Here is a 25,752-nt window from a genome sequence, read left to right as displayed (position 1 = left end):
GTAAGCAAGGAGGGAGCAAGGCGTGGACGAAGTAAAGGTAAAGAAAAAGAAAGATCCGCCAGATACCCCCCCTCCCTTTTTGTCTGGCCAGGGCTGCCTCCATCTGCTGTCTCAGGACCCCTAAGGAGGCAGCGATGCCTCGGCCGTAGCCTTCGTGCCAGAAGGGGGAACTCCTCTTACAAGCGTGTGCGCGAAGGGGCGGCAGGAGGGCAGGCAGGAAGAGGAGGCTGCTTATCTCTCCCTGCGTGTCTCTCCGCTGAGCATCTCGTCAAGCAACTCCTCAACTTCTTGCCCGGCTGGAAGAGCAACCCGGAGCAGCTGCTGCAACTTCTCCCAGGGACAGGGGTTGCAAAGCAGAGTGGGACGGTGGCAAAGAAGCGCGCCGGGGTGGGTCCCTCTCTGTCTCTCTTCCTGGGGTGTCTAGTCTAGACTGAGACACGTGTCCTTTCTCGAAGAAAGCCAATTTTTAACTCTAGCTCGGAGAAGCGCGCATTTTCACACTCCTGCAGCACCACCCTTTATTATAATTGTTGTTACAACCGGGATTTTTATTTTTATTTTTTAAGTCTCTGGATGGATCCACTCAACGGAGCAGGGCGCGCGTTTTTATTAAGCATATAGCTCTCTCTCCTCTCCTCTGAGACAGCTGATCCCAACCACCCGCCCTTTGATTCCGCCCGGCAGGTTGCTCGGGTCGCCTGTCTGACGCCCCGCTGGGGTTGCTGCTGCCGCCGCCGCCGCCGCCGCCCTCGCAGCCTCCTCGCGCCGGGTCCGGTGGCTTCGATCCGGGGTGGCTTCGCCGCCGCTGGTGCCGGGCCTTGCGGAGCGCCCATGCTGCTGCTGCGGAAGCTGCCGGGCATGCCGGGCTGGCCGCCGTCGGCGCTGGGTCTGCGGCTGCCGCAGAAGTTCCTCTTCCTGCTCTTCCTCTCGGGCCTGCTCACGCTCTGCTTCGGGGCCCTCTTCCTGCTGCCGGACTCTTCCCGCTTCAAGCGCCTCTTCTTGCCCCGCCGAGGGGGCGCCGGTGACGCGGGCGGGGACTTGGACGGGCTCCGCAGCCTCACGTCGCCGCCGTCGCCGCCGCCCGGGGCCGACCCTGGCCGCCGCCATGCCGCCCCCAGCCCGCCCAACGCCGCCGCCGCCCCGCCGCCGCCGCCTCGTCGCCTCAGGGACCCCAAACTCCCCCCCGCGCAGGCGGCGGCGGCGGTGATGGAAGCCGCCGCCGCCGCCGCCGCCACTTCCTCCCGCCGAGAGCGCCTCAGCCCGCTCCACCGCCAGGGGCCGCCCGGGGAGAAGAAGGCGGCGGGAAGCGGCCCCGGCAGCGCGGCCCCGCTCCGCCAGACGAGAGCCCCGTTCCGCTTCGACTACGAGGTCTTCCGCCGCAGCCTCCGCCACCCGGTGCTGGGAAGGAGGAAAGGCGGCACCGAGGACCCCGAGAACCGAGTCCGGCGCCTGAAGCTCAAGGAGGTGAGTGAGGAGGCGCTTCTCCATCTCTCCCTCTGCACACACAAACACACGCTTTCTCTTGGCATCTTTTTCCTCCCATGCCTTTCCTCAGGTTTTGCCGCCTTCTGAATTAAATTTCTGTTCACTACTTCATTAATTAAGATGCTATCAATGGGAACGGTTCTTTTAGCAGAGTGCCTGAGAAATGACAGGTCCCTGCCCCAAAGAGCCTAAGTGCTCTAAATCAGGTATCTTCAACCTTTTCAGATCCAGGACCCACTTTACACCCAAGCATGGGCATGGGGACCCATTTCTTAATCTTTCCCCATCTATTATCATGGTGGTACTGCTCCCCTTGTGACCCCCCCTTGGACCAGGCAGTGACCTACCAGTTGAAGACCAGTGCTGTAAAATGTGTCATAGATGAGGGTAGTCAATATGGTGCTGTCAAGATACAACTCCCATCATCCCTGACCATTGGTCATGCTGGCTGAGGCTGATGGGAATTGAAGTCCTCCACACCTTGAGAGCACCATGTTGGCTACCCTTGCCATAGACAGGGATGAAACAATTCCTTTTGAATCCTGTATAGCTGATTAATGTGAAATGGCTTTCTGACTATGTTCAGAGGTATGGTTTGGGCTGAACCCTGGTTCAAATACATTCCACCTTCATTTAGTACTGTATAGTGCCCTCTTCCTTAACCCCTTTGGTTACTTCTCCACAGCTCCCCTCTGTCCCCACACCTCCATCTTATATTTTGAGTGCATTCAGAATTAATCTGGAATTGTTACTACTGTATTAAGTTGCTCTGTCTTCACAAGTGTTTACATGGATTAGAGTTCCTCACTTTGCCTCATAAGCATGTGTTGAAAGGGTGGGAACAACAGACCGGCTTGAGACTGCAGTCTTAAATCCACTTATCTGGGGAGTAAGTAAGCCCCATTAAAACTTGGAGGGATGTGTGTAAAGCATATTGTGCTGTAAAGCATATAACTTGGAACAACTTCAAATGTGACTTTAACAGGTAATGCGCTGCAGACCTGTGTTGTGTCTGTTGGTCCGCTAATGCCATCATCTTTGAAGTAGGGACACACATTGGTTTTTCAATCATGAAGATGTATGCTGAAGAGCTGGGGATCTCTGAAGCTCTGTTCAGTGTTTCTGTGATGTACGTGATTTAAAACATGTTGAAGACTACAGGTTCTAGAGAGTGTGTGCAACATGGGGTTGTAATGCATAGCTGTTAAAATTGTGAAGTGGCTTGCAAAAGGCATGTTGAGTGATAAGTAAGCATCTGCATCATATCTTGAGTATTGTGCTTTTCTCATCATCATCATCATCATCATCATCCCCTTCCTTGGGTTATGCCTTTCACCCCATTGCCTCTTTAGGCTTCTGTTAACTGCCCATTAATACTCCTTTTGTCCACTCACCTTTTCCATGTTCCCAATTCCTTACTTGCATTCAGCATTTTTTGACTGCCTTATTCCTCTCACACACTATCCTTCATTCCTCCCCCCTCATGTTTCCACTTAACCACTCTTTCTCTGTTCTGACTTACCTTCCATTTTTGCTCTCAATGGCTTTTTCAATTACTCTTTCATGCCTTCTCAATTTGTCTCTTCTTGCTCCCTTTTAACTGCTCCTTTGCATGTTTACTCACAAGTAAGCCCCACCACTCTGGGATTTTCTCCCTGTAATCCTGCATAATAGTGTAGCCCTGCAGTACCAGCCCTTATGCATGCTTACAGTATTTAGAAGTGCCACAATATTTAATAAAGCTTACACCCCAGTAAGTGTGTTTAGGATACTATACAGACTTAATTACTTTCTTCACTTCCCCTTATCTCCCCCCTCCCAACATTCATTACCCCAGTGTTTTCCATTACACATTCTTTTTCATGATACAATGTTATATATATATAATATAAAACACACAAATACCTTTTTGCAACCTCAAGTCAAACCTTTGTACAGTAATATATTTTGTTTCTAGGAATTGACTACAGTAGTGTACATGTTGTTTGTGTTGTATACGTGTGATAAAGCATGCAGATTTTGCGTATTTTTTTTTTAAGCCTACTGTTGAAGCTGAGTGATGTGTTAGCACTAGAAGTGTGGCCTATAAAGAGTAAATAAATATAATTCCCATCTGTTACACAATGTATTGTGTATCATATGTGAGCATGGTACACAAAAATGCACTCTCTAATTTTTTGCTTCTTTTGTTCTCCTACCCTCATTTCAAAACTTCATGTGCCATATTAACACACAATATGAACTAATCCCTTCTCATTATGAACTAATTCCCTTTAGTTAGTGAGCCCCCTCAAAGTTGCTGCTCATTTATGTATTTTTTCTTACAGTGTCACCTGTCAATTCTTTGTTATCTCATGCTGTCTTGTATAGAAATAACAGTTTTTCAGGTAATATAGTAGAGCTTATGGTGCACACATGTCTTTTTAAATTCTGTTATTTGTTCCTGGTGAAACAGGCTTTTGAAACACAACAAAAGCCTGTTAAACCTATTTAACCATAAATTAGCATGACAGAAGCGGTTAAAATAGAGATATTTGCCCAGTATATATATTATCAGACTTTTTGAAAACTTATCTGGATATAGCTATAGCTAGTCTGTTATATTGGTTTGGTCCTCCTTCAGTTCATGTTTCACCAGGATCCCTGTGTGTGTTTCACCAACATTCCCCCATTATTCTTACTTGTACTGCATTTTTTCTACTGATCATTCTGGCTTTTCAAATACCTTTCCTGTGGTTTTATCCATCCCTGCTTCTGCCACCCATCTATTTCTACTTCCTTCTCTTCAATACCAGATTGAGATTCCTTTTCTGGAGCTAACTTAGCACTCAGCCCTTTGTAAGCACATGTCCCCTTCACCTCTCCTCTTTGCTTTCCCATAGAGCAAATATGAAGAAATTCTAATAAGCTGGTAGCAGGACACAATAAGATCAAACTGAGTAAAGAGACTCTATGGTTGGGTCTCCGGGGGAAAACACTGTAGAAATTGAAATGGCTCTTGGGAAATGGTGGAAGTTTGGTCAATTGAGATGCATGAAACCAAAACTTGATGAAGTGTTTGAAATAGATAGGGTGAAGAGGCCCAGAAGGTCATCCCAAGGCCAAAGTGAACCTTTCGCCTAACGATTAGATTACATCAGCCTCTCCAAGACCTGTTTCAACCTTTTCAGACCTTGGACTCATCATTAACCACAGCTTGCCACATGGGACCCATTCCTGTATTTCATTTTGTTTTTCACTGCACGTCTTTCTACCTTTACCCCTTTCTCCTCTTGCTTTCTCGTAACAAAAATAATGCTGCTGGTATGACTTACATTAGGTAGATCAGTGGACTTCCACTCCTCAGCTAGCGTGCAGAGGGCTGGGATGAACTGTTTGCACCTCTGCCAAAGGCAGGACACACAGCTGTAGTGCACATGTAGGAAAAGTCATAAATGTCTTGCTAGCTCCTTTGAACTGGAGCGGGGGACACACCTGGCCCTGAACTTGACCATCGGTGAGAACCTGTATTTGTGGCAAAACGCATTTTCTCAAAAGGAAATTTCATTTTGGCACATGTCCACCCACCAAGGTGCATGCCATTTCTGGTCAAAGCAACCCTCGATTCCCAGTGTTATAGGCAACAGAACAGACATAGATAAAAGCCCGTGGGAAGCACTTGTGTTTGACCCAGTGCGGCCTCTCTCCCTTTGTACAGTATGTTGGCACCCAGCATTTGATGAGACACAAGGAGAACAATAGACCAGATTCTACCATGTGTCTGTGTTGGATTCTGAACAATCTCGCTTGTCATGGTGGGTTTCACACGTGTAACTGAGGACAGAGATTTGGCCCAGTGCCAGCAGTGCATGCATAAAGGACTGGCTAGCAGCTTTGCAAAAGGGTGACCTAGTTAACCAACAAGCTATAGATTCAATGCAGCACTTGGGATCCTTTGGCTCCGCTGGCTTGGAGCAAACCTGAGGTTGGCAACAGATGCTAATTCATAAAGCACAGAGATGAAATGGTGCGAGCATTAATTCTCTGGATCAGTTCCTCCACCAAACATCTTTGAACAGGGAGGAAAGTCTAAATGTAGTAGAACAAAATCCAGGGTGACAAATCATGGTCGCAACAACCTTTTTATTTATTTTTTAAAAATATACAATATAAAATATTATTTCTGATTCTGAGCTTTTCGATCAAGTCTTGCAGAGAAAGCAGTGCACTAACAATAAAATTCTAATTTCTCTGCCAGGCAACCAGACAAAATGCACCCGGGGTGCTCGTTTTTCCTTACAGTCCCAGGCATAGTTGAGATTAGCTCTGCCTGCCTGTTGGACTGTTGTCAGCAGCAGGGAATTGAAAGAGGACTGCTGCCCCCCTCCCTGCAGCCTTGGTTTCTTTGACACTTGGGAGTTAAGGCTTCTCATTTGTTTCTTGCTGCATTGCAAGCTTCTGAGGCCTAGAGCATGCTGGTACAAGAGTTTCTCTTAACCACAGTAGCATTGCTTTATACAAGGCAGCACATACAAACAGGTTGAATAAATGAGTAAAGCACCTCTAAGTTAGTGGCACTTGAATCATGAAACCAAGGCTACGTGTGAATTTTCCCTAAGCATGCACCTCTAGCAATCTCTAATGTACAATCATGTCCAACATGATTATTTCTCCATAAATTAAGAGTAATCTATGCAAGGCTGCAAAAGTGCTTCACCTGATTCAGAAGAGCTAGCATCTCTGCATCTGTGATTACTTGGCACCTAATGTTGAAGGGCCTACATTGCTGTCTGTTAAGAGGTAGCTTTGAAAGCAGTGTTAATGAAGAAATGGATCCCCACCCCCACCCCCGTTCTTTCCAAGTAGCTCATTTTCATTCCTTTTCTCCCTTTCGTTAGTACATTTTGTTGCAGAAAACCTGTAGCTGATGTATATTCAGTACAGCCTTAAAACAGACTTGAAAACAGGAGATACTTATGGGGAGTTTGCATGTTGTGGGCATTTCTTGAAGGGAAAAGGCAGCCTTGGTTTCTTTTGTGGATGGGTACAGAATGTGAATCCTACTTGTAGAAAGTGTTGCATCTCTTTTCCCCACCAGAAAAAAGAGAGGAAGTAGGGACTAGTTGTGTTTTCTTTTCAAGTTATTGTAGCATAGGAGCAGATCAGAAGTAAGCTTGGTTGTACAGAAGTTGCCTACAGGTGTGACTCGCTAAGTACAGGTCTAAAGTTGATGTCTTCCCTGCCCCAGATCCAGGCAAATTCATCTGGATAGCCCCCCAGGATTTGAAGCTATAGTTCCCCCTGTTGCCTCACAACCCTTTGGGGACAAAGATGCAGTGTCAGGGAACTGCCATCGGAAGAACAGGTGGTGGGAGGGCTCCAGGAGGATAGAAGAGATTCAGCAGCCGAAGAGGGAACCAGTAGGGGGGGAGCAGGAGCTTCCAGGGACAGGAAGTCGGAGGGGAGGCTCTGGGACACTTCCAGCGAGAACAGTGAGGAGGTATCAAGGCTCCCTTTAGCGACCCCCACCCCTCGCCGGAAGCTGTCACGCAGGGAATCTAGGAGACGCGTTTCCGTCAAGCAGCTTTTATGCTGGAAACGTTTCCGCAAGCGCCCACTGTCGGATTCTACCAGTGACTAGCGGAGCCATGTCCAAGGGCTCCGCTCAAGGCAGAGCTTTGCTAGGTTAAGCAAACTCTGAGGGACCAATCCTTTTACGCACAAGTAGCTCATTGTCCCATCACAGCAATCCGACAGTCCCTGAAAGCGCTTGTGCAAGGAGAGGCATCATGAGCAACCCAACCGGAGCCGGAGAAGGGGGAGCAGCTGCAGCCGTTCCAAGCCTGGAAGAAAGGTACAGGATGTTGGAGATGCAGTTAGCCCTGCAAACAGCTAGGCTGGAGGAGAGGAGGGCTCAAGATGCAGAGAAGGGAAAAGCCACCCAAGTCTCAAGGAAGGTGCCGGGACTGGTGCAGGAATTTGGGGGTGATCCCAGGAACTACCAAGCCTTTAGGACAGAAATGCAATATGCCCTTAATCTGCAGTTTGATGATTTTCCTGATGAGGAATCGAGGGTGGGATTTGTGATTGGCCATCTAGAAAAAGGGGCGAAAGATTGGGTGAGGCCCCTGATGGCAGCCAATAACGAGGTTCTAAAGGACACAAGGAAGTTTTTTCGCGCCATGGATCTGATGTTCTCCAGTGAGATTGAGCAGGGAGTGGCGCGCAGACAGTTAATGGCGTGTAAGCAAGGGAACCGATCTGTCCGTGAGTACTGGACTGAGTTCACCATGTTGATCCATAAATTAAATTGGGATTTGTCTGCGGAACCGATACAAATGCTGTTCGAAGAAGGATTATCTTCGGCAGTAAAAGATGAACTTTCCCGGGCGCCCAGGGCAGAGTCTATGGACCATTTGACTAAATCTGCGCTGGCCATAGGAGCACGCCAGGAAGCCAGAGCCCTGGAGAAGCGGGAAGGGAAAGAGGAGCGTTGGAGGGATTTCCGCATTCCAGAGATTCCAGAGCAGCCTTCCCAGCCAGCAGAGCCGATGGAAATCGGAACAGCGCGCGCGCGCGCAGTTTCAAACCCCAGCGAAGGGCGGAAGAAGGAGGGGAAAGGCGCCAAGAAATGTTTTCTCTGCCAACAGCCGGGTCACTTTGCCAGGGTTTGTCCACAGAGAAAGGAATGGCAAGGAATGGTGGGAGCTGTTGGGGAGGAGGCGGAGGGGGCTAAGGAGTCAGTAAAAGCCAACGCCTGGCTGGGACCATCAGGGCACAGCAGCCAGGCCAAGGATCAGTGAATGTGCCCACGCCGGAACCGCCAAAACCAGCGCTAGTAATAGAGGTGTTGTTAGAGCTGGCAAACGGACACCCTCTACAAGTTAAGGCGCTATTAGACTCAGGCAGCTCCTGCAACTTTATGAGTAAGGAGTTTGCAGCCGCACAGCAGATACAAACCATCCCTTAAAAAAATCCCCTGCAGGTGACCACGATTGATGGGAGGGCGCTGTTGGGAGGAGAAGTAAACCAGCAGACTGTCCCCATGACAATGAGGGTGGCAAGACACACGGAACTGATAGCGTTTAATATAGCCACTTTGGGAGGAGCACCCATCATTTTGGGGATGAGCTGGCTAGCGCTGCATGATCCGCTTGTGGGATGGCATCAGAGAGTGGTTTCCTTTGGGTCAGCACATTGTATGGGACACTGCACGGAAAAGGGGGGCCAAGTAGGTACCCAGGCCACGTTAGCAAAGATAGAAGCAACGGATCAAGGTAGGGTACCACGACAATATGCAGATTTTGCCAACGTCTTCAGCGAAAGGGAAGCAGATAAACTACCCCCGCACAGACCCTTTGACTGCCAAATCAACTTACTCCCAGGAGCACAATTGCCAGTGGGCAAGGTGTATGCAATGTCAGACAGGGAGATGCAGGAGTTAAGGGAGTTTATTGACAAAAACCTCAAGCGTGGGTTCATCAGAGAGTCACGAGCGGTGGGGGGTAGCCCAGTGTTCTTTGTGGACAAAAAAAATTCAGACAAACCAAGATTGATTGTGGACTTCCGGGCCCTAAACGCAGTGTCCGAACCCGTGACTTTCCCTATGCCCAGAATTGATGACATTCTGACCCGGGTGAGAAAAGGGAAGATTTTTACCAAGCTGGACCTGAGGGGGGCGTATAACCTGATACGTATGAGAAAGGGAGATGAGTGGAAAACCACTATGTTCACCCCCTTGGGGGCCTTTGAGTACTGCGTTATGCCTTTCGGCCTCCAGGGGGGATCGGCAGTATTTCAATCATTCATGAATCACGTCCTAGGACCCTTGCTTTACAAGAACTGCGCTGCGTTCTTAGATGATGTACTGGTGTACTCAGAGGATGAAGAGCAGCATGTGCGAGATGTACGAGAGGTACTGAGCAAACTGCAAGAAAACCAGCTGTGGGTGAAACTGGAGAAGTGTCAGTTTCACACCAGGGAGGTGGAATTCCTAGGGTACCGGTTGTCAGACAAGGGGCTGGCCATGGATCCTAGCAAGGTGCAAGCGGTACTGGAATGGAGGCCACCGAAAACTAAGAAAGATGTGCAAAGGTTTTTGGGGTTCGGAAACTTCTATCGGAAGTTCATCAAGAACTTTGCCCACTTAACAGCCCCCATCACGGATTGTCTCAGCAGTAAGAAGAAATTTGTCTGGACGGAAGAAGCGCAGCGAGCATTCGAAAGTTTAAAGAGGGCGTTTGCTTCGGAAGAACAACTCTTACACGTGGATCTGCAGCAGCCGATGAGGGTGGAAACCGACGCGTCTGACAGAGCGGTGGGCGCCGTACTCCTGCAGTCGGGACCGGATACGTCAGAATGGAGACCGTGTGCCTTCTTCTCGAGGAAATTGAACAAATCCGAGAGGAATTATACCGTGTACGACAGAGAATTACTCGCCATCCATGAAGCGTTCAAGAGATGGAGACACCTGTTGATTGGGGCGCAACACAAGGTTCAAGTGCGGACAGACCACAAAAATCTAGAATACTGGAGGACAGCCCGAGTATTGAACCAGAGACAAGTAAGATGGGCGCAAGAGTTCTCCAAGTTCAATTTTGAAATTCGCTACGTGCCAGGGGCAGAGAATGTCAGAGCGGACGCTCTCTCCAGAAAACCTGAGTACTTAGAGGGGGAAGGAGGGGCGGAAGAAAGACATATCATCTCGGAGGACCACTGGGTTTGTGGGGCGGCATTGGTGGGGCAAAGAGAACTGGTAGAGGGTATTGAGAACGATGAATATGCCCAAGAAAAACTTAGGGAACTCAGGGAGAAGGTGAGAACACAGGGGGTTTTGAGGAAAAGAACGGAAAACTATATTACAAAGGGGCACTCTACATACCAGATGGGGAACTAAGAGGGCGGGTGCTCAAACAGTTGCATGACAGCCCCACGGCGGGGCACTTCGGACAGCACAAGACCATGTGGTTGGTTACCAGGGAGTTTTGGTGGCCCAAGGTGAGGGAAGACGTGCGGGAGTATGTCAGGGGATGCGACAGGTGCCAAAGAGCGAAGGGAGAGAGGTTGGCGCCAGCAGGGTTATTAGAGCCCTTACCCACCCCAGAAAGGCCATGGGAGATGGTATCCATAGATTTTATGACCGATCTACCGAGATCCAAAGGGAAAACCGCGGTCATGGTGGTAGTAGATCTACTAACTAAGATGTGCCACTTTATAGCTTGTTCACATGCAGTCACAGCGGAAGAAACCGCAAGGTTGTTTGTGAAGCATATTTTCAGGTTGCATGGCGCCCCCTTGAGGGTTTTGAGCGACAGAGGGAAACAATTTACTTCCAGGTTCTGGAGGAAACTAATGAGCTTGTTGCATGTGGAGGTAAGTTTTTCCACCGCCAGGCACCCAGAAACAAATGGGCAAGCAGAAAGGGCAAACGGGGTTTTGCAACAATATCTGAGGTGTTATGTAAAGGACAGAGAAACTGATTGGGTAGATAAGTTACCTCTGGCAGAATTTGCCTACAACAACGCGGAAAACGTGTCCACAGGGATGAGTCCCTTTCTGGCCAATTATGGGTGTCACCCTCGAGCCTTCCCAGCAGAAGGAGGGGAGCACTGGAGTGTACCAGCAGCGGAACGCTTTGTGGAAGAAATGGAAGCGATCCACCGGCAGCTCCAACTCAACTTGGAGAAAGCCAAAGAAGCATATAAGAAACAAGCAGACAGAAATAGGAGGGAAGGTGAAACCATAAGGGTGGGAAACCGGGTGTGGCTATCCACCCAAGGACTGCCGTTTAAGGGAGGGTGTAAGAAATTGAGACCCAAACGGTTGGGACCCTTTGAGGTCATACAACAGGTGAACCCAGTAGCCTTCAAACTTAGATTGCCCAGTCACATGAAATTGCACCCCGTATTTCACAGATCACTACTGTCACCGTACCGAGAGGGACGGGAGTGGGGGGAAAGTGAGAGGGGGGTCACCCAAACACCTGTCATTGAAGAGAGAGAACGCAACATGGAAGTGGCAGGAATAATTGATTCCAGGTGGAAGGGGAATCGGGTGGAATACTTGGTAGAATGGGAGGGGGAGGAAGAGTCAGAAAACACGTGGGTACCGGCGGAAGAAGTCCACGACGAGGTTCTGATAGAAACGTTCCATCAGCGTTTCCCAAGAAAACCGCAGCCGATGGAGCGATTCAGGAGGGAATACTTCGGTACCACTGATGAGGAAGGGGTGTTTGAAGGGTTCCCAGAGTCAGGGAGTGAGGAGGTGGCATACTCCGACGAAGAAGAGGAGGACGGGGAAGGAAATGGGAGGCAGTGGCTAGAAGTGTTTGAATCATCTGAGGACGAGGAGAGTTCCTTCCGAGGCTTTCCAGCCCCACCGCCTGTAGAAGGGGAGGCGGGAGGGGATAGAGGGGGGCCTGGAGGGGAGGTGGATGTCAGGGAACTGCCATCGGAAGAACAGGTGGTGGGAGGGCTCCAGGAGGATAGAAGAGATTCAGCAGCCGAAGAGGGAACCAGTAGGGGGGGAGCAGGAGCTTCCAGGGACAGGAAGTCGGAGGGGAGGCTCTGGGACACTTCCAGCGAGAACAGTGAGGAGGTATCAAGGCTCCCTTTAGCGACCCCCACCCCTCGCCGGAAGCTGTCACGCAGGGAATCTAGGAGACGCGTTTCCGTCAAGCAGCTTTTATGCTGGAAACGTTTCCGCAAGCGCCCACTGTCGGATTCTACCAGTGACTAGCGGAGCCATGTCCAAGGGCTCCGCTCAAGGCAGAGCTTTGCTAGGTTAAGCAAACTCTGAGGGACCAATCCTTTTACGCACAAGTAGCTCATTGTCCCATCACATGCAGCTTCTGTCCTGGAAACCGACCTGATTGTTACATCTGTAATGACTGCTGCAGTAACAGAATTTGGTATAGCATATGCTATATTCTGGATACATTGAAATAATGTATGGGTTAATTAATAGGACTGTGGTATTTTAAATAATCTCCAAATATCACATTCTATCATTCTGGTTTTAACCAGATCCCTGAGTGGCTTACAGTTTAAAAAATCCAGTAAAACAGGTTAGAGCACATCACATCCCAGTTCTAAGCAAGAAAATACGAAAACAGCAGCAAACGTTTAATATAAAAACAAGCAGATCAATTGGTTGTTCCTGAAAAGCCCTCTGAATCAGAAAAGCTTTTGCTGAGTTGTGTTTGAATTCTTAACACGTACCTAATTTTCAGATACATCATGTACTCAAATTCAATGTAAAATACTTTCATTGTTATAATTAAGTAAAAGTCTTGCATATTGTTTTTAAAGAACTTCATTTGTCATCTTTTCAGCTGTTGGACTAGGGAGGTAACTGTGCAAAACAGGAAAAGAGGCTAGTTAAAGATAAAAAGTTGAGTTTTCAGCAATTGTAAGGACTAGAGGAAGGAAATGGAACATTGGGGTAAAGATAAAAATGTATTAAAAAATAGTGAAAATCTTTGCAGGAAAGAGAAGGCGACAGAGCTCTGTGTCAACCTTTAGGATAGATAGCAGCTGTTGATTTATTAGTGTGATGCAATTTTAGGGAGCTGCTGAGAAGACACTGAGATTTGTTGGATGGCATGTCAAACTGCTGTGTAAGTTGTTTCTTAGGCAATAGAAACATGAAAATGCTTTTGCCAGAAGTTCTTGTGCAATGAATTGGTTTGTGACTTTAATTTCCAGATAATTCCTTTAATAGAATTTAAGAATCAGAACAAGGAAAGGGTAGTAATGAATCTGGAACATTTTCAAATTCAAGTTAGCTTCACATTCTTTTTTTTTTAAATGCCCCTGCCTGAAATGTTTACATGTATATTTAAAGTTGGGTGTGCATGTTGACAAGTCAGAATTTACTAATGTGTACCATATAGAAATTTTATTTTATTAATTAATTTTTTAAAATAAAATTTCTATCTTCCCTTCTTCCCACAGGAACTCAGGGTGGTCAACTGCCAAGCAGTAGAACAGGACAATTTAAAATATAATAAAAACCCATTTAAAGCATTTAAAAACAATAATAAGATCTAAAACATGTAAAAACAGTCACATATCCTCACAACTCTTCTTTTCAAGGTTGACAGGAACAGCTTCTTTCACTCTCAAATGCCTGGGTGAACAGGAATGTGTTTAACTTCCTTGTGAAAGTAATTAATGAAGAAGACAGAGGTACCTTACCAGGGAGGGCATTCTACAAACAGGGAACCACTACCAAGAAGGCCCTGTCTGAGATCAGTGGCACGATTAACAGGGCCTCCCCTGCTGATAATAGGACTTGAGATAATATTGGGAAGTATCTTTTAGATATTTGGGTCCCAGGTAGTTTATGTCTTTGGGATTATATGCTGCTTCTTGCTGTGTTTACATTTAGTTCTAAGCCTAGGTTTGCTGCTGGATAATGGGTTAAACAACCACAGCACTGTTTAATGCTCTTGGGCCACTCATTCCTATACTGATTTAGGGAAGGGTTCAGGGGTTTGTAGACACCATCAGGATGCATACATGGTTGCATCGGGGGACGGGACGGGACGGGGACTTGATAAGTTCAAGGAATTCCAGGGATAACAGTTGAGCCACTCAGTTTATTCATCGAAAATAATTATTGGAGTTGTCATGAAATCCTGTATCTCAAAAGAAAGAAAGTGGAATTGAGAGCCCTTAAACTTTCTGGTGTTTATTGACTACCCCCCACCCCCGTCTTGAAAATGTAACCAATCTGAGGATGAGGTGAGTTACAGGCGTATTTAACCTGGAGTAAATGGTTGTAGAAATAGGCTCCAGATAGGCTAGCTCCAGGTTTCAGACAGCCTCCTTCCTCTAGCATTCCCAGAAGAGGGCCTGCTGTAAAGTGTCCTCTGCCTCCTGAAACATTTGCAGATGGTTAGATGTAGGACTTTCTCAGTAGTGGCAGTCCTTTTACAGATAGGTCCACCTGACTTCCATGTATGGCAGGCATGTGGAGCCTTTGGATCTCCAGAAGTTGCTGAACCACAACTCCCATCAGCCCTAGTGAGAATACCTGATGGCCGGGGTGGTGGAAGTTGTAGTTCAGCAACATCTGAAGGGCCAGAAGTATCTCACACCTGATATATGGAATAGGTGTATGTGAACGAAGAGCCTTTCTCTCTCTGAGGAAAATTAATCCTGTAAGCGTAGTGCTTGTTGAGCTTTGGTTCTTTTAAAGAATAAAGCTGTTACTCAGAGGCAGCTTCTTTAACATGGCTCATTGCCCAAAAATTTTATTCATGCAGTGGCTTTCTGGGGAATGTCCCTGTAGGGTCCCACTCCTATACTCTTGGCCTTCTATCAGCCTGGACTCTAATGAGTTCTGGAGATCTTTTGCACTTTTCAATACACTTTTTTCTAGTTTTGATGTGAGGAGTACAGTGTACCATCAGCAAAGGTTGTAGAATTCTTGTGTGTGTGTCCTATAAGGGGCTCTGCAGCTGGCATGCTATTGGCAGTGATTGTTGAAGCTTTTGCTTTCAGGGAATTTGCTCTGTGCCAAACACTTCTATGTTGATTTGCCAGTTGAGGAATCCCTGAGCACCTGCCAGTGTATTGTGCAGGATTCTGATGTGCTCTGTGCTCTGTTCATGCAGGGATCTGGGCAGTTCTGTTGTGCCTTGCTATTGGTCCGCTGATCAGTGTGCAATACAGAACATAAGTAATGTTCTCCTTCTGCTGCAAATTGCCAAGAAAGATTGGCAGAGGTAGCAAGGAGTCTTTGAGGAATACTGTTATAACATCACTGAGGAACTTTGATAAACTTTCAAGGACCCCCAAGTTCCCTGGAATACAATTTGCCAATGCAATTCCTGGGCTTCGTATTTGGCCACAGGAGGGGGTACTTTGCACTTTATTAATTTGGAAAGTTGCTTTTGGGGAAACTTTCTGTACTTTGGTTTGCACATAATGGTCCACAGCTGCACAGATGATAAACCATGGGGGGCTACAAGCTGCAGTTCAATACAGACAGCTGTTAATGTTTATTAAAAGTGAATATATTGTAGCCATGATTTTAACGTAGTAGGAGAGTCAGAGTTGTGTAGAAACGGCAATATCAGGCACAGAATTAAGCTTCTGGGTATGTTTCCCTTCCTTCCTTCCTTCCTTCCTTCCTTCCTTCCTTCCTTCCTTCCTTCCTTCCTTAAAACAAGTTTCTGGCCCTTATAATCATGCAGCTCTGTTTGAAAGGCTGTGAACCAACCTGGTGAAATTTCAGAACATCAAGGAGAGGAGATGTACTTTGCCAATAGAGCGCACAAAGAATTCACATACTCAATCCCTGGCAACTCCAATAAAGGATCATAGGGAGCAGAAGTTGTGTCCATCAGACCTGGAGAGCTCCCAGACACTAGGGCACATGGACCTATAGTTTGAATTGGCATAAGAGAACTTCATATGCTCATTTCCGTTGATTTACACAGCATTTCAGTATTCAGAAGCCTTTTATGTATTTATCTAGCTGACCCTTGCAACAACTCTTTGAATTCATTCTGTCCCAGAAGCAGTGATTTGCCTAAGGCTTTTCTCTTCCCCGCTTCCAAAGTTGTAAACAAAGAATTTCAGTGTGTCAGCTAAGCACTCTTACTGGTTATCTTGTGTCACTGTTTCTCTTTGGAAACATGAGCCCTGGTCACCAGAAATGATGATCTGCCTGTGATGTGCACAGTAACATTTCACAGGATGAAAGACAGGTGGGTCAAGAAGTTATTGATTCTCTGTCATCCCATTTCAAGCTGTGATTTCATCCATGTGAAACTGTATCCCTGGGCTGGTCTTAGTTTAAAAATACTATTCCATTCTATGCAGGTCCAAACTCAAATAATTGTTCAGTCCTACTCCTTACCACTAGAGTAGCCTTCCCTAACCCAGACTGTTTTGCACTCCATCATCCCTGACCATTGGTAGTGCTGGTTGAAGCTGAAATACAAAACACCTGAAAGGCGCCAAGTTGAGAAAGATTTCTATACAGCTGGTGTGGGAATCTTTGGCCCTCCATATGTTGCTGAACTACAACTCCCATAGAATCCCATGCTTGCAGGGGCTGATAGGATTTGTAGTTCAGCAACAACTGGCAGACCAAAAATCACCCACCCCTGCCAAAGAGAGTAAAAATAACCTTCGTTTCTCAGCTGCAAGTTGGTAAACATTTTGCTCTGTACCTAAGAAGTAATAATTTATCTTCACTATATTTCCCTACTGTAGAAAGTTAGTAGAGAATTGCCTAAGATGAGGTGTGTTACTTCTGACAGTTGCTTGATGTTTCTTAGAGGTAAGAAAATAGTAAAACCACCTCAGCAGTATCTGCAGTACTGCTTTGTTTTCTTTAAAAAGCGTCAAACAAATATAGGATAATTCATCTCCTAAATTTGTCTCTGGAAGCTGGCTGTCATATAATTGATCAGTAGTGCATAGTTTCAGAGAAAATCTAATTTTTAACAAGTGCCAAATACTAGTGATTAATGTTCAAAAACTGCTGTCTGCTTGTGACCGTAAAAATTATAGAGTGGGATTCTGTATTTACGCTCACAATGATTTTTTCAGATCAAATTCGCTTGAGTTGCAAGTCAACATGATTGGCGGTCTTGCCCCACCCCCCTAAAGCTGCCTTCTTTGGAAAACACAACCAGAGATCTGGAAAACTCAAGCAGTTTCATTCCTGCCTCTTGTGTCATTGTAAGCAGTAATAAAGTGTTGTACTGTTGGAATTGAGCAGACAGTTTTGCTAGTAATGGATGAGGCAGAAGAGGCTTCCTTTGTGATGTCTTGTTGGCTTGACAGGATGGGTGGGGTAGGAGTGAAAGAGACCAATAGTGAAAAGAACAGATATGGCCCCCTTCAGTTTTCTGAGGCCTAGTCATAAGGATTGCATTAGTGTTTGAGAATCAATTATTGGACACTGGGAATGAGGAGTATTTTTGTTTTTGCTCTTTGTCATCTGTTCAGAATCTTCTTTTGACTGATAGCCACAATACATCATATTCTTGTCTATTTATGAGTCATTTCTGCGGCTTCTTTGGGTGGGGGAAACCTGTTTTGGGTAGCCTAGCAAAACAGCTGACTCCAGAGAGCAGCAAGACAAGGCAGTGTCAGGGACTGGTTGGACACAGAGGAATGGTGGAAGGAACCAGCTGGGGAACCCCTAAGTGAAGAAGGCTCAGGGTCTGGGGATTGGTGGTGGGATGACGATGAATGGTCTGAGAGAGAAGACTAGGAGGAGGAGGTATCGGAAGCTAAAGAGGGAACAGGGCTTAGTGAGAAGGGAGAGTCTGTGGCAAATAGAAGTCCAGAAGCAGGAGAGTGGGATGAGGGATGCTAAGAAGCAGAGATAAGTCAGGCTGGTGAAGAAGTATGGGTCTCACTCCTGCTGCGACAAGCTCCCCTCCCCCTGATCTCCCAGGACCCAGAGAGGCATGAAGCAGAAGAGTAAAGGCAGGTATGCAGATTCAGTCTCAGATTGCTTGGGAAAACCCCTGGAGAGTAGGGGACATAGGAAGGCAGGGCAGGGCAGGGACCGTCAGTCTCCACAACTGCCTTACAGGGGCAATACCTACTAAAGAAGAATTACTTTGCTCATTAGGCCTGGCACCCCTGTGCAGATCTTGGTGTTTTTTAAATAAAGAGTTAACTTCACTTATTCCATGTGATTTATTGCTGGTTCATTCCTAAAAGGCAGATGCATGGAGCCAAAGTGATATAAGAAAGCTTCAAAGACACCATGTGGTCTTAGTGTTACCTTGCAATCTTCTCTTGGGGTGTCTAATAGCCATTTTGTATTTGCAGTTTGTGTGGCAACAAGTTTGATCTCAGTGCTAGACCTACTTAAAGTAGACCCATTGAAATAAATGGACACGACTCACTTAAGTCCATCAATAGCAGACGGTCTAGTCCTTGACTGCATAGCTGATGCTAATATCCATCCATGATTATGAGCATGAGCCGAGAATGATGGTCTGGATTAATGCAGCCGATATGAACTTGTCTTGAGTATCCTGGAAGATCAGGCAGAGGGGATAAAACTGTTCCTGGGCAGCCCTGGCATGGAGAATGAGGAAGATGCTTCTGAGCATACTGTGGCCATTTCAAAAGGTTAGGAAACTTTGACATGCAGCTTGGCTACTTTCATGAGCTATCTGGGCTGCTCATGTGCTGCACAGCTCATACTTCCCAACCCTTTTCTGGGGGCTATAAGATAACTTCTTGAATAACCAGGAAATTGCGGAGGAGTGCTAGAAAGTGGGAATGTTGCTCTGCGACTCTTAGAGTCACACCAAATAGAGTAGGAATGCAAGAAACTGCATTATACCAAGCTGGACCAATGAAGTTCATTTAGCTCAGGTTTGTCTGTACTGAGTGACCCAGCAACTCTCCAGAGTTTCATGCAGGAAGTTTCTCCCAGTGTTCCTTGGAGATGCTGGGGATTGAACTTGGGACCTTCTGCATATGAAACTCTCCCACCAAGTTGTGGCCCTTCCGCTGTTGGGGGTGTTAAAGAGCCCAGCTGCTTATTGGATAGTGCAGGAGACTTGGTGCCCATAATCACTTCCATGTGTTCCATCATGCCAGCTGGGTGTGATAGAACCGTTAACATTAAGCTTGGTGTGGTCAAGCTGCCCTTTCTGTACTTCTTCCAAAAGTAGTAACCTGCTTGCCCAGATTATTGTAACAGCAGGTTTATCATATGCCCAGTACCTTTCCATGCCTGCTTACCTCTGCATCACATGGAACGTAAGAATGAATGGCAGATAGCAAGCAGGTTAAAGAAGATTTACTGCCAATGGTGCAAAGCAGGAATGGGGAAATAAAGAGCATGGAAGATGTAGGGACATGGGTCAAGTTTTCTACTTCTTGGAAAAGAAGCGACTTAACTCTAGAAATGCCTATATAGCAGCTCTGTGTATCTTACAACACACAGTTCTGTTCAAAGTGAGCACTTAACGTTCTAGGCTACCTTGGAGACCAATTAGAATTTTCTCTACTAAAATAGATTGGATCACATGTGGTTTTGCTACACAAGGGTAGTTGCCCTGTAGGAAAAAGTATGTCTCTTATGAAGTGTGGTGTGAAGGTTTGTTTTGCCATGAGTGAACAGGATGGAAAGTTGCTGTGCATGTGAAAGTTGCTTCCTGCATCCCCTTTAGCTGTTGTTCAGTTGTACTTTGCCATGCCAATTGCTCTCATTGAACTTCCTCTCATTCTAAATGCAAACTATTTTTTTTTTGCTTTTGTGCAATTTGTTGTTGCTTCCTTATTTTATTACCCTGGTTTAGCTTAAAAAAACAAAAAACCCAATTGTGTTTTTCTTGCAAATATGCAGCTTGGCTTATGATAAATAACAGTATTAAATCAAGCAATGCAGGGAGGCATTGCTGGTGTAAACATACGTTTTGAAAGCCCTCCCAGCTTTTTGCTATTAGTATGCATAGTTTCTCCCTACCTCCTGCAACAGTGTGGCCTGCTTCTTTTTGCTTTTGAGTGCCTTCAGAGATTCAGATTCCAGTCTGAATGTCTTCAACCCAACTACTCCCTGAATATCTAGGACCTGGGGGCAATTTGTGGTTGGATACCTGTCCTTTAAGACAGCTTTTATGTTTGGTTGAGGAGGTTTGCTGAGCTTTGGAGAGGTGGGAAGCCAGATTGACCTTCTCCTTTCACCCAGGAGACCAAGGTGTTAAGCAAGCTGAAGGGGATGGAGAAGATCAGGGAGGCAGATGGGTCTGGCCATGCTGATTTCCTCTGCTCTTCCCGCATCTGGGCCCTGGCAGTTAAGACTGGCAGATGGGGTGAGGTGTAGTAGCTTCTAAAATTGGCTACACTGCATGTTTGGAGAACTAATAACAACTGAATACTAGGTAAGAGCATACATAGTTGTTAGAAGCTGTGCTAAGCTTGTAAATGAATTGTAGAAGAACCTATAACCACTTGCAATATGGGAATAATGATTCTGATCTACCTTTACAGGATAATTGTAAAGATTTCTGAAGTAATACATTTGGGATGCTTGAAGACTCAAAACACTTAATAAATTCCATGTCTATATTATCTACTCCTTGTAAGAAAAGTTTCCTCATGACTCACTTTTAGACCTGAAGAGGCCTTTCCTCTTACTAGGACATCTCTGTATCCAGGCTTTTAGAGCGTTATTTTATACTTAAGACATTTATTTGTTCTCCTACCTATGTAGCTCTGCATCTATCCTTGGTTTTATTTTTAACATAGGGATTCGACCTGTGCAGCTTCCACTACTCCTCTCAAGGCTGAAAAATCCATGATAAAGAACACTTTCTTACTGTAAATTGAGGGAGAAAAGTAACAGTTGTATGGCTCGGACAATATGGTTGTGGCACTTAACTTGTGAATTCTTGTAGAATTGTAAAGGACTATGTTTTGACCTGAGGAGCTTAATGGAGATGGTTCTTATAGGGATACACAGCTGCATTGTGGCTCGCCTGTTGAGGGTTTCGTGAGTCTTTGCTAGGGCCAGAGGCCTACAGGCACTTTGGTTTTCTGCCTGCATAGCCAGTAGATGTGAATGTACTTAAATCATTTTCCTCTGAAGTAATGTTTTCCTCTATAAGCTGGATGTACTTCAAATATATGAAACTTGGAGAGCTGACAATTGACAAGGTAAGTCATATTTTCAACCTAAATGGCATTCTAGCTTGAGTAGAACTTTGAAGAGATGGTAAATATATTTTGAGTACCACATTTTCTCAGGGCTATTACACATCATTCATTTTAAGATTGCACAGAATTGGTACATATCAACTGTTTGTTGCTTAGTATTGGTTCTAAGAAATCGACTTGGAGTATATTGATGCCCTCTTGGCCTTCTCTTCTTTTTTGTTTTAATCCTTTTTCTCTACTGTACTCATTGTAAATCTCTTTTGTATTAGAGGTTTTCATTTAACCTTGAACATGGGAAGCTGTAATTTTGAAGCCAAGCTGCTATCTTTTCCAAGAAAAAGTAGAAAGCTCAGCTATCTTTCAGGGGAGCGATTTCACGGATTACACAGAGTCAAATCCAGGTTTTCCACTGATTGTATACCCAACAATGTGTTGCAGCTAAAACAGTTTATAGTTTCTGGGTGTACAATTACTGTATTCCATGGTCTTCAGCTCCTCAGTTTGGTATTGGGAGAGAGGCATTGTATCCAGTGGGATTTGGGATTATATGTTTTGCATTTCATTGGGATGCAGTAGCCAAATGGTCGGAAAACGTATCTTTAATCCTACAACTTGAGTTAGATGCCTTAAGCGGTTGCTCACCAACTATGTTAAAGAAGTCAAAGGTGGCTGCTGTATATGATATTTGAGCACCTCATGGTAGAAGGAGCAGCATTGGGCTCTAAACTTGGCTTCTAGTAAGATTTGTAATACTAACCTGCTGATTGGAATTTAAAACAAATCTGGTATAATATTCAGTATTTTGAGTTTCTTTTCCTTTTTGAGTTTCTTTTCCTTTGCCTTGTAGAACAAGGTGCAGAGCTTGTTAGCTTCCTCTCCTCTCCATGTTTAGGTGTTCAGTGACTACTTATTTCATACAACTGAAGCCGCACTAGTAGAGACTGCTGCTTACTGTCACCAACGCTTCACACAATCTTTTAATTTGTCTATATAAGAGTTCAGACTTTCAGTGACATTGTGCAAGTGAACCACACAACAGTAACAGTTTCCTGGAGGAAATTGATCTATCCCTGAAAGTAATGTGTGTTTACTTCATCTTTAAATCAGAGGTGTAAGAGGGACATTGCATCCATGGTGCTTCTCTAAATTGTTGAAAAACTGTAGGCTGCTGCTGTTACACCTTTGAAACTACAGACATGGAAATCCAAACTGAGTGCTCTTTAGACGTGGTTCTCCCATAGAAGATGGACAGGGTGAGTTGACCCTTGTTTTCAACAAGTGAATAGTGTTAGCAGCAACTGGAGCTGGATGCCGATCAGGCTTTTATGATGGCTAAGGTTTTTTTTGTCTGGTGCCCTTGTAAGAAGATCAAGTTGTTGAGGCCAGGTTGTATGCAAATCAGAGGCCTGGGCCTGGGGGCCAAAGCAACCAGAAGGTACTTCTCTGTTAACCAAGCAGAGTCAGAAAGCTAGGCTCCTAGAATTTACTCCTGGCCTGGCCAGTCGGGATACTTAATACATAAACTGTGAAACTCTTTCCACAGAAGTATGTTTAACATATTCATTGTACAGGTTTTTGCCATATGCCGAAGATGAACTCTTTAACCCAGCCTTTTACAGTTAATGTATTTTGTTTTGTGGGAGCCATGTCTTTTGCTAAATTTATAGTGTTCTGCTCCATTTGGCACGTTTTCCCATGCTTCCTAACTGTAACACTTTTATCTGTTTTTATAATTGTTATAGCAGCCTCATATCCAGAATTGCTGAGGAATGCTAAGGGGGGAAAAACACAAGGCAGTTTTGAAAGGTTTAGCCCATCATTGATTCACAATGGCATCCACTTGTATCTAGACATAGGTGAAAACATCCTCCTTGATCTCAGGAGCCATCATGCAAACTTCGGTTATGATACCTAGAGAGAGGTTCAAAACACATAGTGAACAAACAACTTTCCTGGGATCTTATGGTGAAAGGTGTTTAAGAAGCCTTAAGTAAAATAAATAAATAAATAAATAAATATTGCCAGCTAGTTTTGGAAACTGATCTTGTGCATGCCCTGTCCTGTTAGGTATGTGAGGAAGCCTCTGAGGACAATGGGTATTCTGGCCTAAGTGGTTCCCTAGAGTTGGGCCCAGGCTGCTTCAGGGTGTGAGGTTCCTAGCTCAAGCTGACAGTTCTCTGGTAGAAGTGTAAATTAGGACTATAACCTGCTTGAATGAACTTTGCCGAAGTGAACTACTGAAATGGTAGACCATAGGTACAATTTCTCCCTGCTCTACTCTGATCATGTCACCTTTCATTTCTAGAGTCGGAAAAGGTATTTAATATATTTGGAAGTCAGATACATTTTATAGAAATCTAATACATGCTGTCTTCTGCTGTTCTCTGCAAGCTGAGTGAAAAAAGGTTGTATTGCAGATAAGTCTCTGGTTCTTTTCTTTTTACTCCCCCAGCTTGCGATAGATTTTTGCATTTCGTCTATCTCGGGCGCATTTGTGCCAACACAGTTTTACCACTAACCTGTCTAACATTGCAAATTCTCTTTTTTTGGCGGGGGGTGGGGTGTAGTTGGAGCATATGAGTAATGGAGTTTAAAAATGTATTTACTGTTCGTCGACATGGTTGGTTGCCTAAAATGTATGCATATTTGCTTTATTGATGAAAGAGCACAAACAGAGGAAGTCCTTTTAACCCCCTTAGGCACATGAGATACTGCCACTGTACCAGCATCGCCGGTTTAAGGATATTTTAGTCTTTCGGGGAATTCTGCTTCTCATTTTAGTATTAGTTCTCAGCTATAAAACTGGGTGTGGATGATGCTTCCTTTTTCTTAAGCTTTTAAAAATGATTTGTAATCAACTGCTTCTGCAGGGCAGTGTAGTAAGCCATTCAAATGTCAAGCAACTGGGGATATGGCTCTTTCCAGACGGTACATAAGCAGAGACCATGATTAAGTGGGATTCTGGGGGAGCCCTTGGCCTGTTCCAAACAGAGAGGAACTGCACAACTGTTTAATTAGTTAAAAAAAGAACACTTGGGAACTTAAAGCATTGCCCCAAATAAGTAGAGAAGGAAAGGTGGAATATCTTAAGTAGTAGCAGCCCGTTGAACCTAACCCTTTCACCACTTCTCTCAGGGGTTTTATTAAATAACTGTTCTACGTTCCCTCGAGTTATGGAAAGGTCAGAGGTGAGGTAATAATATTTGAAAGAAAATAAACACGTGTGTGTTTCATTTAGTAGACAAATCTTTAGATAACTTAGCCTCCATCTACACTGTGCATTTAATGCACGACCATACTACTCTATAAAGAGTCTTCCCCCCAAAGAATCCTGGGGACTTGTTAAAGGAGACCCCTCTCAGAGCTACAGCTTTCAGGGTTCTCTGGGAAGAGGGATTGATTGTTAAGACACTCTGGGAATTGTAGCTCTTTGAGGGAAATAGGGGTCTCCTAACAACTTTAAACATCCTTAACAGACTGCCGTTCCCAGGATTCTTTGGGGGAAGCCATGATTGTTTGAAGTCATAGTGCTGACGAGGTGTTATTCATGGGTGACTAATTTTAATTGCTGATTGCTGGATCTGACCAAAGGTCTGTCTAGTCCAACAGACTGTTCCTAACAGTGGCCAGTCAGCCCACAAGCTTACAAAGGTACTACTGCTCTCCTGCTTGCCCCTAGTAGCTAATAATCAGAGGTAGCCTTGCTTCTTAGCATGGATGTTACACATAGCTATCAGCCACCAGTAGGTGGTCTCTTTCCTCTCAAGCTCTGAGCTAAGGTTACCCCTTTTCATTTTTTCAAGGCTGTTTTGATTCTGGTGAATTGCTGGAATATGCAATGAAAAAGCAAATATTAAAGTTGGCCTTTCCTAGTAACTGGGTGGTAGTTTTCATTTATTAAATTTGAAATGTTATCTGTCCTTTTCCTTCCGTGTCTCAAAAATGCATTTACACTGAGGTTTTGTTAATATAAACATTTAATTTCAACTTGATTGATTGATCAGTGACTTTTAAAGGTGGATGACTTGTCAGCCAAAAATTATTTAATCCATCAGTAGGGCTATGTGTCATAGACTTAACTTTTTATTTTATTTTTTGGAGAATGAAGGAGGATTGCAAAACAATACAGGCCACATCTACATGGGGATTTCCTGTTTGTCTGCATTGGGAAGCAGCTGTCCTGTTGCATCAGACTTTTCAGCTCTTCTTTCATGGTTGAGGCTGATAGTTATCTCTTCAAATCAAATTGGTTCTTAGTATTATGCATGCTTAGGAAAGATTTACTTGAAAAAGTCTCTTTGATGTATAACATTAAGATGCATTGGTGGTTGCTGCCAGTCCACAAAGCTTCTGTTGCTGTTGTAATCTGCAGCAGCCTTTCCCCAACCTGGTACCCAGGTTTTGCACTACATCTCCCATCAGCCCTAGCTAGCATAGCCATCCTGGGGACCATCTGGAGGGCATCAGATTGGTGAAGGTTGGTCTATGGTTTGGAAGCTCTGCAGGCAATTGCCTGTGTAAGGTCACTAAGCAAATATGCAAGATAAGTAAAAATTCCTAGTCCAGTGTGTGGGCCAAAACTAGCACTTAAGAGAGAATTTTCATTCCCAACCTGTTGTTTCTCTGTTGTATTAAT

The 25,752-nt window shown here is 45.2% G+C and overlaps 1 protein-coding gene across 1 annotated transcript in view; it reads left to right on the top strand.

The window, feature by feature from the left end:
• Positions 1–683: 683 nt before the first annotated feature.
• The window catches only part of MAN1C1 (mannosidase alpha class 1C member 1), a 138,585-nt gene continuing 113,516 nt past the window's right edge, over positions 684–25,752 (top strand). The window contains exon 1 of the mRNA XM_079987733.1: positions 684–1,464. Within this exon, the coding sequence (XP_079843859.1) occupies positions 832–1,464 (633 nt within the window). The 5' untranslated portion in view covers positions 684–831. The remainder of the gene's footprint in view (positions 1,465–25,752) is intronic.

Source organism: Podarcis cretensis (assembly GCF_951804945.1).
Source record: "Podarcis cretensis genome assembly, chromosome: 8".
Taxonomy (NCBI): Eukaryota; Metazoa; Chordata; class Lepidosauria; order Squamata; family Lacertidae; genus Podarcis; species Podarcis cretensis.
Note: the sequence above shows the minus strand (reverse complement) of the source record. Positions and strands in the feature narration are given on the sequence as shown.